The sequence below is a fragment of the Salvelinus fontinalis genome, chromosome 25 (genome assembly GCF_029448725.1).
Source record: "Salvelinus fontinalis isolate EN_2023a chromosome 25, ASM2944872v1, whole genome shotgun sequence".
Lineage (NCBI taxonomy): Eukaryota > Metazoa > Chordata > Actinopteri > Salmoniformes > Salmonidae > Salvelinus > Salvelinus fontinalis.
Genome location: NC_074689.1, coordinates 40,301,702 through 40,318,084, shown reverse-complemented (window position 1 = coordinate 40,318,084; position 16,383 = coordinate 40,301,702). Strand labels below are relative to the sequence as shown.

The following is a 16,383-nucleotide window of genomic DNA, read 5'->3' as shown; positions in this document are numbered from 1 at the left end:
ACCAATGAGCAGAGTTCATCTTGTCAACCAATCAAACAATGTTTTAATGACAACATTCGAGCTGACAACAATCGGGGGGACGATGGTCTCTATACACGGAGGGCAGTTTTTTTTACTGTTCAATTGCCATTTATCATGGCCCGTCTGTAAGTACCTTAAAACCTCTCTGTGTCACGCCCTGGCCTTAGTATTCTTTGTTTTCTTAATTATTTTAGTTAGGTCAGGGTGTGACATGGGGAATGTATGTGTTTTTTGTAGTGTCTAGGGTGGTTGTAAGGTTTAGGGGGTTTATTAGAGTAGTTGGGTTTATTTTTAGTATAGAAGTCTAGCTGTGTCTATGTTATATGTCTGTAGCCTGTGTGTGCACTACGTTCATAGCTTCACGGTCGTTTGTTTGTTTTGTTATTTTTTTTGTAAGAGTGTTTCTTTTCGTGTTACGTCTTCGTCATCAATATTAAAAGGAAGATGTATTTCTCACACGCTGCGCCTTGGTCCAATCTCTCTTATCAAGACGATCGTGACACTCTGGGATATGTGGGACGCTAGCGTCCCGCATGGCCAACATCCAGTGAAAATGCAGAGCGTCAAAATAAAAAAAAATACTATAAAAATTTAACTTTCATGAAATCACAAATGCAATACACCAAGTTAAAGCAACACTTGTTCATTAGCCTACCTGTTGGTTACCTGTTTAATGAACCATGATCATTAGCCTACCTGTTGGTTACCTGTGTAATGAACCATGATCATTAGCCTACCTGTTGGTTACCTGTGTAATGAACCATGATCATTAGCCTACCTGTTGGTTACCTGTGTAATGAACCATGATCATTAGCCTACCTGTTGGTTACCTGTGTAATGAACCATGATCATTAGCCTACCTGTTGGTTACCTGTGTAATGAACCATGATAATTAGCCTACCTGTTGGTTACCTGTGTAATGAACCATGATCATTAGCCTACCTGTTGGTTACCTGTGTAATGAACCATGATCATTAGCCTACCTGTTGGTTACCTGTGTAATGAACCATGATCATTAGCCTACCTGTTGGTTACCTGTGTAATGAACCATGATCATTATCTTACCTGTTGGTTACCTCTGTAATGAACCATGATCATTAGCCTACCTGTTGGTTACCTGTGTAATGAACCATAATCATTAGACTACCTGTTGGTTACCTGTGTAATGAACCATGATCATTAGCCAACCTGTTGGTTACCTGTGTAATGAACCATGATCATTAGCCTACCTGTTGGTTACCTGTGTAATGAACCATGATCATTAGCCAACCTGTTGGTTACCTGTGTAATGAACCATGATCATTAGCCTACCTGTTGGTTACCTGTGTAATGAACCATGATCATTAGCCTACCTGTTGGTTACCTGTGTAATGAACCATGATCATTAGCCTACCTGTTGGTTACCTGTGTAATGAACCATGATCATTAGCCTACCTGTTGGTTACCTGTGTAATGAACCATGATCATTAGCCTACCTGTTGGTTACCTGTGTAATGAACCATGATCATTAGCCTACCTGTTGGTTACCTGTTTAATGAACCATGATCATTAGCCTACCTGTTGGTTACCTGTGTAATGAACCATGATCATTAGCCTACCTGCTGGTTACCTGTGTAATGAACCATGATCATTAGCCTACCTGTTGGTTACCTGTGTAATGAACCATGATCATTATCCTACCTGTTGGTTACCTGTTTAACGAAGCATGATCAATAGCCTACCTGTTGGTTACCTGTGTAATGAACCATGATCATTATCCTACCTGTTGGTTACCTGTTTAACGAAGCATGATCAATAGCCTACCTGTTGGTTACCTGTGTAATGAACCATGATCATTAGCCTACCTGTTGGTTACCTGTGTAATGAACCATTATCATTAGCCTACCTGTTGGTTACCTGTGTAATGCACCATGATCATTAGCCTACCTGTTGGTTACCTGTGTAATGAACCATGATCATTAGCCTACCTGTTGGTTACCTGTGTAATGAACCATGATCATTAGCCTACCTGTTGGTTACCTGTGTAATGAACCATGATCATTAGCCTACCTGTTGGTTACCTGTGTAATGAACCATGATCATTAGCCTACCTGTTGGTTACCTGTGTAATGAACCATGATCATTAGCCTACCTGTTGGTTACCTGTGTAATGAACCATGATCATTAGCCTACCTGTTGGTTACCTGTGTAATGAACCATGATCATTAGCCTACCTGTTGGTTACCTGTGTAATGAACCATGATCATTAGCCTACCTGTTGGTTACCTGCGTAATGAAACATGACTGTTGTTCCGATTTTGACTTTTTAGCTGTTAACTTTAATGTTTAAACTTAAATTTGATAATATTCAGTTTTCAATTAGCCATTTTCATTTTCACTTTACAATAACCTATTTTATTTTTCACTTAACAATAACCTATTTTATTTTTCACTTTACAATAACCTATTTTATTTTTCACTTTACAATAAGCTATTTTCATTTTCACTTAACAATAACCTATTTTATTTTTCACTTAACAATAACCTATTTTATTTTTCACTTAACAATAACCTATTTTATTTTTCACTTTACAATTCAGTATTTATGAATTTTAGACCCCCCTCCTTGGCTGTAGATGTATCATTTTTCAGGGTCCACTATTCTACAGTCTGTAAGTCTCCCTCATGAAAAACACGAAGAACAGGAGTTTTTACACAAACATATTTTATTATTATTATATTTTAATAATTGCCTGTTGATTAGGCTTCTACATGCATTGGCAAATTGCATCTCATAAAATCACACCACATAATACTTTAGGCCATTAATGGTAAAACCAATAAACCAGTTAAGACGTGCGGTTTAACCTACTTTACAATTCTTGCTAGACGAGCATGCGCTGTAATTACATTAAAACGCGTGACAGAAACTACTTCCTGGGTATTCACAGTCTCGGTTAACCATTGGCTGATGTGTGTGGGAAAGACATCTATATTGTCCAATGAGATTGAAGGTTTTATACTGAGCTCGTGAAGCGGACTGTTATATTTTCCTTCCAGAATATACGGGTGAGTCTTCAGAGTATGTTCAACATTCGTAGTTTACCATGCTTTATTTATCCTGGTTTGATCGTAAAAGATAAATTCATCATTCCGTGTCATTGTTATAGATTAATAGGCTATAGTTTATTTTCTATAAATTAAACACCCGCATCCTCCCAGATTTGAATTTTACAGTGTTTTACCTATCCGTCATTGAGTGCGTTTAAATCTGAACACAGACACAGGTAGATTACTACGAACCAGTTGACTTGGTTCTTACTTTGGGACATTCTTGAGATGCTGAAAGCTTAACGCATGGACGTATCGCAATGTAGGCTACTACGACGGCGTAGTAAACGGGTTGCCATGTTTTGTTTTCTTGCCGACTTGTCAGCTGAAACCCTTTCCCTTCCAAGATATATATATATATATATATATATATTGCCTATTGTCAGAGAAGAATTGTCCGTTTATTCTTTCACGCATAGGTACGGTATATCCGTTTATTGCGATGATAGTACAGTCCGCAATAGACTACACCTGCTGACATTCCCCATGAGAACACCGATTAGGCTATTATCCTGTTGGTTGTATTTACATGTGTAGTCAGACTATGACTATAAAAAAAAAACACAAGGCTACAATAAAACGATACATTATATCAAATTGAGTCATTTATGTACGTTTTATTTATTTATGTCATTGTGTTGATCTTGTAAATCAACAGTAGGTGGCGCCAGATCGCCTTTGATTCCATTCATAACGTTGTAACCATGGTTTCTATAGTTGAATATCGGCTAGATCTGATTCTATTAAGATGGACATGTACCAGATCCCCAACCCTGGCCTGCCGGGATGCCCACCCGGGTTAGAATATCTAACGCAGGTGAGTCCGCTCATCCTATTGCATGATGTTGTCGTGGCGATTCTGTTTCATTTTAGTCCTATAGAATATTGATATTGGTTGTGCCTTGATTCAGGTTGATCAGCTTCTCATCAAACAGAAAGTCGAGTTTATTGAAGGTATGTACAAAAAATAATTGATCAAAAACAAGAATTACTATTTTGATGACGGTCTTCATAGATTTGAGATTTGTGTACGCGCGTGCGTGTGTGTGTGTGTGTGTGTGTGTGTGTGTGTGTGTGTGTGTGTGTGTGTGTGTGTGTGTGTGTGTGTGTGTGTGTGTGTGTGTGTGTGTGTGTGTGTGTGTAACCCCACAGCCCTGGCTGGCTTTGAGAGCAACAACAAGTATGAGGTGCGTAATGCCATGGGTCAGAACGTGTTCTATGCTGTGGAGGAGAATGACTGTCTTAGCAGGCAGTGCTGCGGACCGCTACGATCCTTCACAATAAAAGTCCTTGACAACTTTGGACAGGAGGTCATCACAGTCACCAGACCTCTCAAGTGCATGTCCTGTTTCTTCCCCTGCTGTCTGCAAGAGGTGAGTTGACTTTAGTCTCTGAGACTCTTCCCTAGAACTGGTTATTGACAGGTCAGGTCCCCAAGAGGTGAGTTGACTTCAGTCTCTGAGACTCTTCCCTATAACTAGTTATTGACGGGTCAGGTCCCCGTTCTAAATGTTTTACACCTAAAGGAAATAGAGCTTCATGTCTTATCACACATACCTCATTGTTTCTGTTCAGATATATTGTTCTTTAATTCTCAAGCATGTTTCCTTCCTTCTTAACCCCCCTTCACAATCTTCCTCTTTACTTCTCCACTGTTCAAACACCAACCCACCTTCTCCACTGTTCAAACCAACCCACCTTCTCCACTGTTCAATCACCAACCCACCTTTTCCACTGTTCAAACCAACCCACCTTCTCCACTGTTCAATCCAACCCACCTTCTCCACTGTTCAAACACCAACCCACCTTCTCCACTGTTCAAAACAACCCACCTTCTCCACTGTTCAATCCAACCCACCTTCTCCACTGTTCAAAACAACCCACCTTCTCCACTGTTCAATCCAACCCACCTTCTCCACTGTTCAAAACAACCCACCTTCTCCACTGTTCAAACCAACCCTACCTTCTCCACTGTTCAAACCAACCCACCTTCTCCACTGTTCAAACCAACCCACCTTCTCCACTGTTCAAACCAACCCACCTTCTCCACTGTTCAAACACCAACCCACCTTCTCCACTGTTCAAACCAACCCTACCTTCTCCACTGTTCAAACCAACCCACCTTCTCCACTGTTCAAACCAACCCACCTTCTCCACTGTTCAAACCAACCCACCTTCTCCACTGTTCAATCCAACCCACCTTCTCCACTGTTCAATCCAACCCACCTTCTCCACTGTTCAAACCAACCCACCTTCTCCACTGTTCAAACCAACCCACCTTCTCCACTGTTCAAACCAACCCTACCTTCTCCACTGTTCAATCCAACCCACCTTCTCCAATTTTCATACAACATCTCAATACCCCACCACCCCTCTCTATTATATTACCTCACCACTCCTCTCTATTATATTACCCCCACCACCCCTCTCTATTATATTACCCCACCACCCCTCTCTATTATATTACCCCACCACCCCTCTCTATTATATTACCCCACCACCCCTCTCTATTATAATACCCCACCACCCCTCTCTATTATATTACCCCACCACCCCTCTCTATTATAATACCCCACCACCCCTCTCTATTATATTACCCCACCACCCCTCTCTATTATATTACCCCCACCACCCCTCTCTATTATATTACCCCACCACCCCTCTCTATTATATTACCCCACCACCCCTCTCTATTATATTACCCCACCACCCCTCTCTATTATATTACCCCACCACCCCTCTCTATTCTATTACCCCACCACCCCTCTCTATTCTATTACCCCACCACCCTCTCTATTATATTACCTCACCACCCCTCTCTATTATATTACCCCCACCACCCCTCTCTATTATATTACCCCACCACCCCTCTCTATTATATTACCCCACCACCCCTCTCTATTATATTACCCCACCACCCCTCTCTATTATAATACCCCACCACCCCTCTCTATTATAATACCCCACCACCCCTCTCTATTATAATACCCCACCACCCCTCTCTATTATAATACCCCACCACCCCTCTCTATTATATTACCCCACCACCCCTCTCTATTATATTACCCCACCACCCCTCTCTATTATATTACCCCCACCGCCCCTGTCTCAGCTAGAGGTGCAGGCCCCCCCAGGGAACACGGTGGGCTACGTGGTCCAGCAGTGGCACCCCTTCTCCCCCAAGTTCATCATCGAGAACGAACACAGAGAGGCTGTGCTGAGGCTGCACGGACCCTTCTGTGGCTGGAGTTGTTTGCCTGACGTTGACTTTGAGGTACGTACTGTATGTTTGTCCAAACACACACACGCACACACACACACACACACACACACACACACACACACACACACACACACACACACACACACACACACACACACACACACACACACACACACACACACACACACACCCCACACACTGAACATGATGAAATCTATGAAAACAGGATATGACATGGTGAAATGTTCTGGTTCTGGGGATCCTGGTGGGTCTTATGAGGCATCATCCTGTCTGTTCGTCTCTGAACGATGTAAAACATGTTACTAAGCAACAAGAGTTCTGTGTTAATGAATCCATTCTACCCAAACAATGTATTGTGTGTTTTTGTGGGACATTGTTGCCGTGTTGCCATTCTTGCATGCTGGTTCATTAGGCTCTGAAGGCTGTTTGGCTCAAAGACATTGAACTTTACCGTGATGAACAAGAGTTTAGCCAAAAGCATAATATTGCCATTCAAATTTCTTCAAAGTTTGAATTTATTCCAGGAGAAACTAAAGATGATGTCACAAAAAAAAAAAACGTTTTTATTATGTTAAAGATTATGATTGGACAGCAGGCAGATTAGTAAAGCAAATATGTTGCGATGAAATGAAATCAAAACAAGTTTAACAAGTACTCCATTTCATCACTTTCAATCTAGTAACACCCGGAAGATAAGAATATCATATCAAATCTAATTTTACTTGTCACATATCCCAAATACAACAGGTTACAGGTTACCTTACAGTGAAATGCTTACTTACAAGCCCTTAACCAACAATGCAGTTTTAAGAAAAATACCCCCAAAAATACAAAAAATACATATAAATAAAAAATATAATAAAAAATAAATTAAACAGAAAAAATAAATAGAAAATTAATAGTAACATGAAAAAAAAAGTTCATATCAAATATAATAAAAACATTAAAATTAAGTTTTTGGGGGGGGAAAAAGGTGATTCAGCTTCATCTCTCTGTGTGTAAAGTGACTGTAGCCTCCGGTTGCCTCCTCTCCAGATAGTGACCATGGATGAAGTGGATAAGATAGGGAAGATCAGCAAGCAGTGGACCGGTCTACTCCGTGAGGCGTTCACGGACGCTGATAACTTTGGAATCCAGTTCCCCATGGATCTTGACGTGAAGATGAAGGCTGTGATGATAGGAGCTTGTTTCCTCATCGTAAGTCTAGTATTTTACTTCATGCTATGCTATATGCTATGCTATATGCTATGCTATATGCTATGCTATATGCTATGCTATATGCTATGCTATATGCTATGCTATATGCTATGCTATATGCTATGCTAAGCCATACTGTGGTTTGCTATGTTGATGTGAATGTCGATTAAGGCAGACCTCCGCACCTCTCTGATTCAGAGGGTTTGGGTTAAATGGGGAAGACACATTTCAGTTGAATGCATTCAATTGTACAACTGACTAGGTTTCCCCCTTTCCCATATGTGATGATAAGCAATGCTCTGGCTTGCTATGCTATGCTAAGATATGTTGTGATTTGCTATCGTATGTTAAGCTATGCTCTGGTTTCCTATGCTATGCTAAGCTATGCTGTGGTTTGCTATGCTAAGCTATGCTGTGGTTTGATATGCTATGCTAAGATATGCTATGCTAAGCTATGCTGTGGCTTGCTATGCTATGCTAAACTATGCTGTGGTTCGCTATGCTGTGCTATTCTCTATTCTATTCTAATTCTATTTGTTGATGTTTGTGATTGCATGTTTTCTTTCAGGATTTCATGTTCTTTGAGAGTGGTAATCAACCCTAGCAGCTGAGGAGTAGTCTACATCTCAGACAGTCTGCACTCCTGAAGCTATAACTTTCTGCTGGTCATGGACAAGGTCTCAGATAGACATGGCACTATGTGTGACATATCTTGTTGGCATAGTAAGAACCATAGAAATAGATGTACCAAGGGATTACAGGTGAATGTAATGTAATGGCCGCTGGCACTAGTTTTAGCTTCTGGGGTTGGTACACATTGCAGCTAAACCAGTCAAACCAGGTGTGTCAGTGTCCATTGTTCTGTATATATTAAGAGATTGTATATAAAGGCGTGTTCGTATGTGTGTTTTTACAGTGTGTACATTGTGGTTGCGTTGCCCACAACCCTCAGTCTGATAAAGGGTTGTGTGGTACCACTTTACCCATTTGCCACAAGTGAAAATAAAATGAACACCGTCTTTATCTAAACCACTATGCTGAAGGGAACGTGAAAAGGAAATGAGAGATGAAGAAATGCTCTGTAGCTTAAAGAAGAAATCTACAAAAACATGTTATATTTTTTGGTAAATCGGGAAGACCTTAATATGTTCTTGTGTCAACAGTATATTAATAAGTTACTGTGTTTTGCTCGAGACATGTAGTATTTTGAGACTTTTGATATTTTATTTATTTATTTGTGTATTTATGTAACTTAATATTGTTTATTGTTTTCATGTGATTGTAATTTTATTTGGAAATTTGACATAATATTCAGTATTAAAAACATATTAAATATTAAAAACGTATTAAAAACATCCTCCAGTGATTTCTGAACTTTTACTGTTGAAAAGTGATATCTCAGTAAAGTACAGTAAAGTAAATACTAAAAGGTAAAAATGTGTTTTGAGGAAAATGTATTTAATTTTGGGGGGACAAAACTGGATACTTCAAGGTGGTGAGGGTAGGTAGCAACACATCTGGCATGCTGATCCTCAACACTGGAGCTCCCCAGGGGTGCGTGCTCAGTCCCCTCCTGTACTCCCTGTTCACCCACGACTGCACGGCCAGGCACGACTCCCAACACCATCATGAAGTTTGCAGACGACACAACGGTGGTAGGCCTGATCACCGACAACGACGTGTCCACATCACCAACAAACTAGAACGGTGAAGCACATCAAGACAGTCGTGAAGAGGCCACAACAAAGCCTATTCCCCCTCAGGAAACTAAAAAGATTTGACATGGGTCCTCAGATCCTCAAAAGGTTCTACAGCTGCAATATCGAGAGCATCCTGACTGGTTGCATCCCTGCCTGGTATGGCAACTGATCGGCCTCCGACGCAAGGCACTACAGAGGGTAGTGCATACGGCCCGGTACATCACTGGGGCTAAGCTGCCTGCCATTCAGGACCTCTACACCAGGCGGTGTCAGAGGAAGGCTCTAAATATTGTCAAAGACCCCAGCCACCCCATTCATAGAACATAGACGGTTTTCTCTACTACCGCACGGAGAGCAGTACCAGGGCGCCAATTCTAGGACCAAAAGGCTTCTCAACAGCTTCTACCCCCAAGCCATAAGACTCCTGAAAGGGTAATCAAACGGATACCCAGACTATTTGCATTGTGTCCCCCCCCCCAACCCCCTCTTTACACTGCTGCTACTCTCTGTTTATCATATACGCATAGTCGCTTTAACCATATCTACATGTACATACTACCTCAATCAGCCCGACTAACCGGTGTCTGTATGTAGCCTCTCTACTGTATATAGCCTCTCTACTGTATATAGCCTCGCTACTGTATATAGCCTCTCTACTGTATATAGCCTCGCTACTGTATGTAGCCTCTCTACTGTATATAGCCTCTACTGTATATAGCCTCTACTGTATATAGCCTCTCTACTGTATATAGCCTCGCTACTGTATATAGCCTCTCTACTGTATATAGCCTCTCTACTGTATATAGCCTCTCTACTGTATATAGCCTCGCTACTGTTATAGCCTCGCTACTGTATGTAGACTCTCTACTGTATATAACCTCTCTACTGTATATAGTCTCTCTACTGCATCAAGCCTCTACTGTATATAGCCTCTACTGTATATAGCCTCTCTACTGTATGTAGCCTCTCAACTGTATATAGCCTCCCTACTGTATATAGCCTTGCTACTGTATATAGCCTCACTACTGTATATAGCCTCTCTACTGTAAATAGCCTCTCTACTGTATATAGCCTCTCTACTGTATATAACCTCTACTGTATATAGCATCTACTGTATATAGCCCCTCTACTGTATATAGCCTCTCTACTGCATATAACCTCTACTGTATATAGCCTCTCTACTGTATATAGCCTCTCTACTGCATATAACCTCGCTACTGTATATAGCCTCACTACTGTATATAGCCTCTCTACTGTATATAGCCTCTCTACTGTATATAGCCTCTCTACTGTATATAGCCTCGCTACTGTATATAGCCTCGCTACTGTATAAAGCCTCGCTACTGTATATAACCTCTCTACTGTATATAGCCTCCCTACTGTATATAGCCTCACTACTGTATATAGCCTCTCTACTGTATATAACCTCTCTACTGTATATAGCCTCGCTACTGTTATAGCCTCGCTACTGTATGTAGCCTCTCTACTGTATGTAACCTCTCTACTGTATATAGCCTCTCTACTGCATATAGCCTCTCTACTGTATATAGCCTCTCTACTGTATATAGCCTCTCTACTGTATATAGCCTCTACTGTATATAGCCTCTCTACTGTATATAGCCTCGCTACTGTATATAGCCTCTCTACTGTATATAGCCTCTACTGTATATAGCCTCTACTGTATATAGCCTCTCTACTGTATATAGCCTCTCTACTGTATATAGCCTCTCTACTGTATATAGCCTCTACTGTATATAGCCTCTCTACTGTATATAGCCTCTCTACTGCATATAGCCTCTCTACTGTATATAGCCTCTCTACTGTATAAAGCCTCTCTACTGTATATAGCCTCTCTACTGTATATAGCCTCTCTACTGTATATAGCCTCCCTACTGTATATAGCCTCGCTACTGTATATAGCCTCTCTACTGTATATAGCCTCTACTGTATATAGCCTCCCTACTGTATATAGCCTCGCTACTGTATATAGCCTCTCTACTGTATATAGCCTCTACTGTATATAGCCTCTACTGTATATAACCTCTCTACTGTATATAGCCTCACTACTGTATATAGCCTCTCTACTGTATATAGCCTCTACTGTATATTGCCTCTGTACTGGATATAGCCTCTCTACTGTATATAGCCTCTCTACTGTATATAGCCTCTCTACTGTATATAGCCTCTCTACTGTATATAGCCTGTCTACTGTATATAGCCTGTCTACTGTATATAGCCTACCTACTGTATATAACCTCTACTGTATATAGCCTCTACTGTATATAGCCTCTCTACTGTATATAGCCTCTACTGTATATAGCCTCTACTGTATATAGCCTCTACTGTATATAACCTCTACTGTATATAGCCTCTCTACTGTATATAGCCCCTCTACTGTATATAGCCCCTCTACTGTATATAGCCCCTCTACTGTATATAGCCTCTACTGTATATAGCCTCTACTGTATATAGCCTCTCTACTGTATATAACCTCTACTGTATATAGCCTGTCTACTGTATATAGCCTGTCTACTGTATATAGCCTACCTACTGTATATAACCTCTACTGTATATAGCCTCTACTGTATATAGCCTCTCTACTGTATATAGCCCCTCTACTGTATATAGCCCCTCTACTGTATATAGCCCCTACTGTATATAGCCTCTACTGTATATAGCCTCTACTGTATATAGCCTCTCTACTGTATATAGCCTCTCTACTGTATATAGCCTCTCTACTGTATATAGCCTCTCTACTGTATATAGCCTCTACTGTATATAGCCTCTACTGTATATAGCCTCTCTACTGTATATAGCCTCTACTGTATATAGCCTCTCTACTGTATAGAGCCTCTCTACTGTATAGAGCCTCTCTACTGTATATAACCTCTACTGCATATAGCCTCTACTGTATGTAGCCTCTACTCTATATAGCCCCTCTACTGTATACAGCCTCTCTACTGTATATAGCCTCTCTACTGTATATAGCCTCTACTGTATATAGCCTCCCTACTGTATATAGCCTCCCTACTGTATATAACCTCTCTACTGTATATAACCTCTCTACTGTATATAGCCTCTACTGTATATAGCCTCTCTACTGTATATAGCCTCTCTACTGTATATAACCTCTACTGTATATAGCCTCCCTACTGTATATAGCCTCCCTACTGTATATAGCCTCACTACTGTATATAGCCTCTCTACTGTATATAACCTCTCTACTGCATATAGCCTCTACTGTATATAGCCTCTACTGTATATAGCCTCTCTACTGTATATAGCCTCTTTACTGTATATAGCCTCTCTACTGTATATAGCCTCTCTACTGTATATAGCCTCTCTACTGTATATAGCCTCTCTACTGTATATAGCCTCTCTACTGTATAGAGCCTCTCTACTGTATAGAGCCTCTCTACCGTATAGAGCCTCTCTACCGTATAGAGCCTCTCTACCGTACATAGCCTCTCTACCGTATATAGCCTCTCTACCGTATATAGCCTCTCTACCGTATATAGCCTCTCTACCGTATATAGCCTCTCTACCGTATATAACCTCTCTACTGTATATAGCCTCTCTACTCTACATAGCCTCTCTACTGTATATAACCTCTCTACTGTATATAGCCTCTCTACTGTATATAGCCTCTCTACTGTATATAGCCCCTCTACTGTATATAACCTCTCTACTGTATATAGCCCCTCTACTGTATATAGCCCCTCTACTGTATATAGCCTCTCTACTGTATATAGCCCCTCTACTGTATATAGCCCCTCTACTGTATATAGCCTCTCTACTGTATATAGCCTCTCTACTGTATATAAACTCTCTACTGTATATAGCCTCTCTACTGTATATAGCCTCTCTACTGTATATAGCCCCTCTACTGTATATAGCCCCTCTACTGTATATAGCCCCTCTACTGTATATAGCCCCTCTACTGTATATAGCCCCTCTACTGTATATAGCCTCTCTACTGTATATAGCCTCTCTACTGTATATAGCCTCTCTACTGTATATAGCCCCTCTACTGTATATAGCCCCTCTACTGTATATAGACACTCTACTGTATATAGCCCCTCTACTGTATATAGCCTCTCTACTGTATATAACCTCTCTACTGTATATAGCCTCTCTACTGTATATAGCCTCTCTACTGTATATAGCCTCTCTACTGTATATAACCTCTCTACTGTGTATAGCCTCTCTACTGTATATAGCCTCGCTACTGTATATAGCCTCGCTACTGTATATAGCCTCTCTACTGTATATAGCCTCTCCACTGTATATAGCCTCTCTACTGTATATAGCCTCTCTACTGTATATAGCCTCTCTACTGTATATAACCTCTCTACTGTATATAGCCTCTCTACTGTATATAACCTCTCTACTGTATATAGCCTCTCTACTGTATATAGCCTCTCTACTGTATATAACCTCTCTACTGTATATAACCTCTCTACTGTATATAGCCTCTCTACTGTATATAGCCTCTCTACTGTATATAACCTCTCTACTGTATATAACCTCTCTACTGTATATAGCCTCTCTACTGTATATAGCCTCTCTACTGTATATAACTTCTCTACTGTATATAGCCTCTCTACTGTATATAGCCTCTCTACTGTATATAGCCTCTCTACTGTATATAGCCTCTCTACTGTATATAACCTCTCTACTGTATATAGCCTCCCTACTGTATATAGCCTCTCTACTGTATATAGCCTCTCTACTGTATATAGCCTCTCTACTGTATATAACCTATCTACTGTATATAGACTCCCTACTGTATATAGCCTCTCTACTGTATATAACCTCTCTACTGTATATAGCCTCCCTACTGTATATAGCCTCTCTACTGTATATAGCCTCTCTACTGTATATAGCCTCCCTACTGTATATAGCCTCTCTACTGTATATAGCCTCTCTACTGTATATAACCTCCCTACTGTATATAGCCTCTCTACTGTATATAGCCTCTCTACTGTATATAGCCTCTCTACTGTATATAGCCTCTCTACTGTATATAGCCTCTCTACTGTATATAGCCTCTACTGTATATAGCCTCTCTACTGTATATAGCCTCTCTACTGTATGTAGCCTCTCTACTGTATAGAGCCTCTCTACTGTATATAGCCTCTCTACTGTATATAGCCTCTCTACTGTATATAGCCTCTCTACTGTATATAGCCTCACTACTGTATATAGCCTCTCTACTGTATATAGCCTCTCTACTGTATATAGCCTCTACTGTATATAGCTTCTACTGTATATAGCCTCTACTGTATATAGCCTCTCTACTGTATATAGCCTCTCTACTGTATATAGCCTCTCTACTGTATATAGCCTCTCTACTGTATATAGCCTCTACTGTATATAGCCTCTACTGTATATAGCCTCTACTGTATGTAGCCTCTCTACTGTATATAGCCTCTACTGTATGTAGCCTCTACTGTATATAGCCTCTCTACTGTATATAGCCTCTACTGTATATAGCCTCTCTACTGTATATAGCCTCTCTACTGTATATAGCCTCTCTACTGTATATAGCCTATGCTGTATATAGCCTCTCTACTGTATATAGCCTCTACTGTATGTAGCCTCTCTACTGTATATAGCCTCTCTACTGTATATAGCCTCTACTGTATGTAGCCTCTCTACTGTATATAGCCCCTCTACTGTATATAGCCTCTCTACTGTATATAGCCTCTCTACTGTATATAGCCTCTACTGTATGTAGCCTCTCTACTGTATATAGCCCCTCTACTGTATATAGCCTCTCTACTGTATGTAGCCTCTCTACTGTATATAGCCCCTCTACTGTATATAGCCTCTCTACTGTATATAGCCTCTACTGTATGTAGCCTCTCTACTGTATATAGCCTCTACTGTATATAGCCTCTACTGTATGTAGCCTCTCTACTGTATATAGCCTCTCTACTGTATATAGCCTCTACTGTATATAGCCTCTCTACTGTATATAGCCTCTCTACTGTATATAGCCTCTACTGTATATAGCCTCTACTGTATATAGCCTCTCTACTGTATATAGCCTCTACTGTATGTAGCCTCTCTACTGTATATAGCCTCTCTACTGTATATAGCCTCTACTGTATGTAGCCTCTCTACTGTATATAGCCCCTCTAGTGTATATAGCCTCTACTGTATGTAGCCTCTCTACTGTATGTAGCCTCTCTACTGTATATAGCCCCTCTACTGTATATAGCCTCTCTACTGTATATAGCCTCTCTACTGTATATAGCCTCTCTACTGTATATAGCCTCTCTACTGTATATAGCCTCTCTACTGTTATTTTTCACTGTCTTTTTACTGTTGTTTTATTTCTTTACTTACCTATTGTTCATCTAATACCTTTTTTGCACTGTTGGTTAGTTAGCATTTCACTGTAGGGTCTACACCTGTTGTATTTGGCGCACGTGACAAATAAACTTTGCTTTAATTTGATTTGAGTATGGCATTCAAGGAGCTGGTCTGATGGTGCCTTCTGATGTCATCAGCCCCCCCCCCCCTTGCTTGAAGACCAATAGAGATCTAAAGAGGAAAAGCCCCCCCCCCCCCCCCTTTACTTGAAGACCAATAGAGATCTAAAGCCCCCCCCCATTGTCTATGTCATACCTGGACCACCTTTTGAGATGTGCCTTTTGTAAATCATGTGTTAAATGAGGTGAAAACAAGACGAGTTCCATCTATAATGTTCTCTATACGTGTCATGGACATTTTGTGTAATACCAGAACTTGTCCACTAGGGGGCGGTGTCCGTCCACATGAGTAGCTACTGCCACCGTCAAGATCACGACCACGTTCAGTTGCCAAACGTTGTTGAACGTTGCAGGTAGATATGCCATGAATAGAGCAGACATAATTCCTTGGTCTACGTGGCAGAGTGGCATGTTTGTTCTGAGTTACATATTTCTATCTGAATGTTCCTAATGTTGTGTGCTGCAGAAAGTGCCACACATGTAACCGACAAGAAAATAGTTTATTTCCAAAACGCTATATCCAGAATTGTTTCACAAATGTGTTTGTTTTTCTTCATTACGGTTATTGCTTATGGACACCTTCATGTGTGTGTGTAAAATATTACTGTTCTCAGATTTTTCATTCATAGAT

At 40.6% G+C, this 16,383-nt stretch overlaps 1 protein-coding gene across 1 annotated transcript; it reads left to right on the top strand.

The window, feature by feature from the left end:
- The first annotated feature begins 2,959 nt into the window (after positions 1 to 2,959).
- On the top strand, positions 2,960 to 8,907 carry si:ch73-206p6.1 (phospholipid scramblase 1). Its single transcript, XM_055882197.1, has 7 exons — positions 2,960 to 3,069; positions 3,829 to 3,928; positions 4,023 to 4,065; positions 4,264 to 4,484; positions 6,224 to 6,385; positions 7,391 to 7,552; positions 8,121 to 8,907. The coding sequence occupies exons 2-7, from the start codon at positions 3,860 to 3,862 to the stop codon at positions 8,154 to 8,156; spliced, it is 693 nt and encodes a 230-aa protein (XP_055738172.1). The 5' UTR covers positions 2,960 to 3,069; positions 3,829 to 3,859; the 3' UTR covers positions 8,157 to 8,907.
- Positions 8,908 to 16,383: the final 7,476 nt, after the last annotated feature.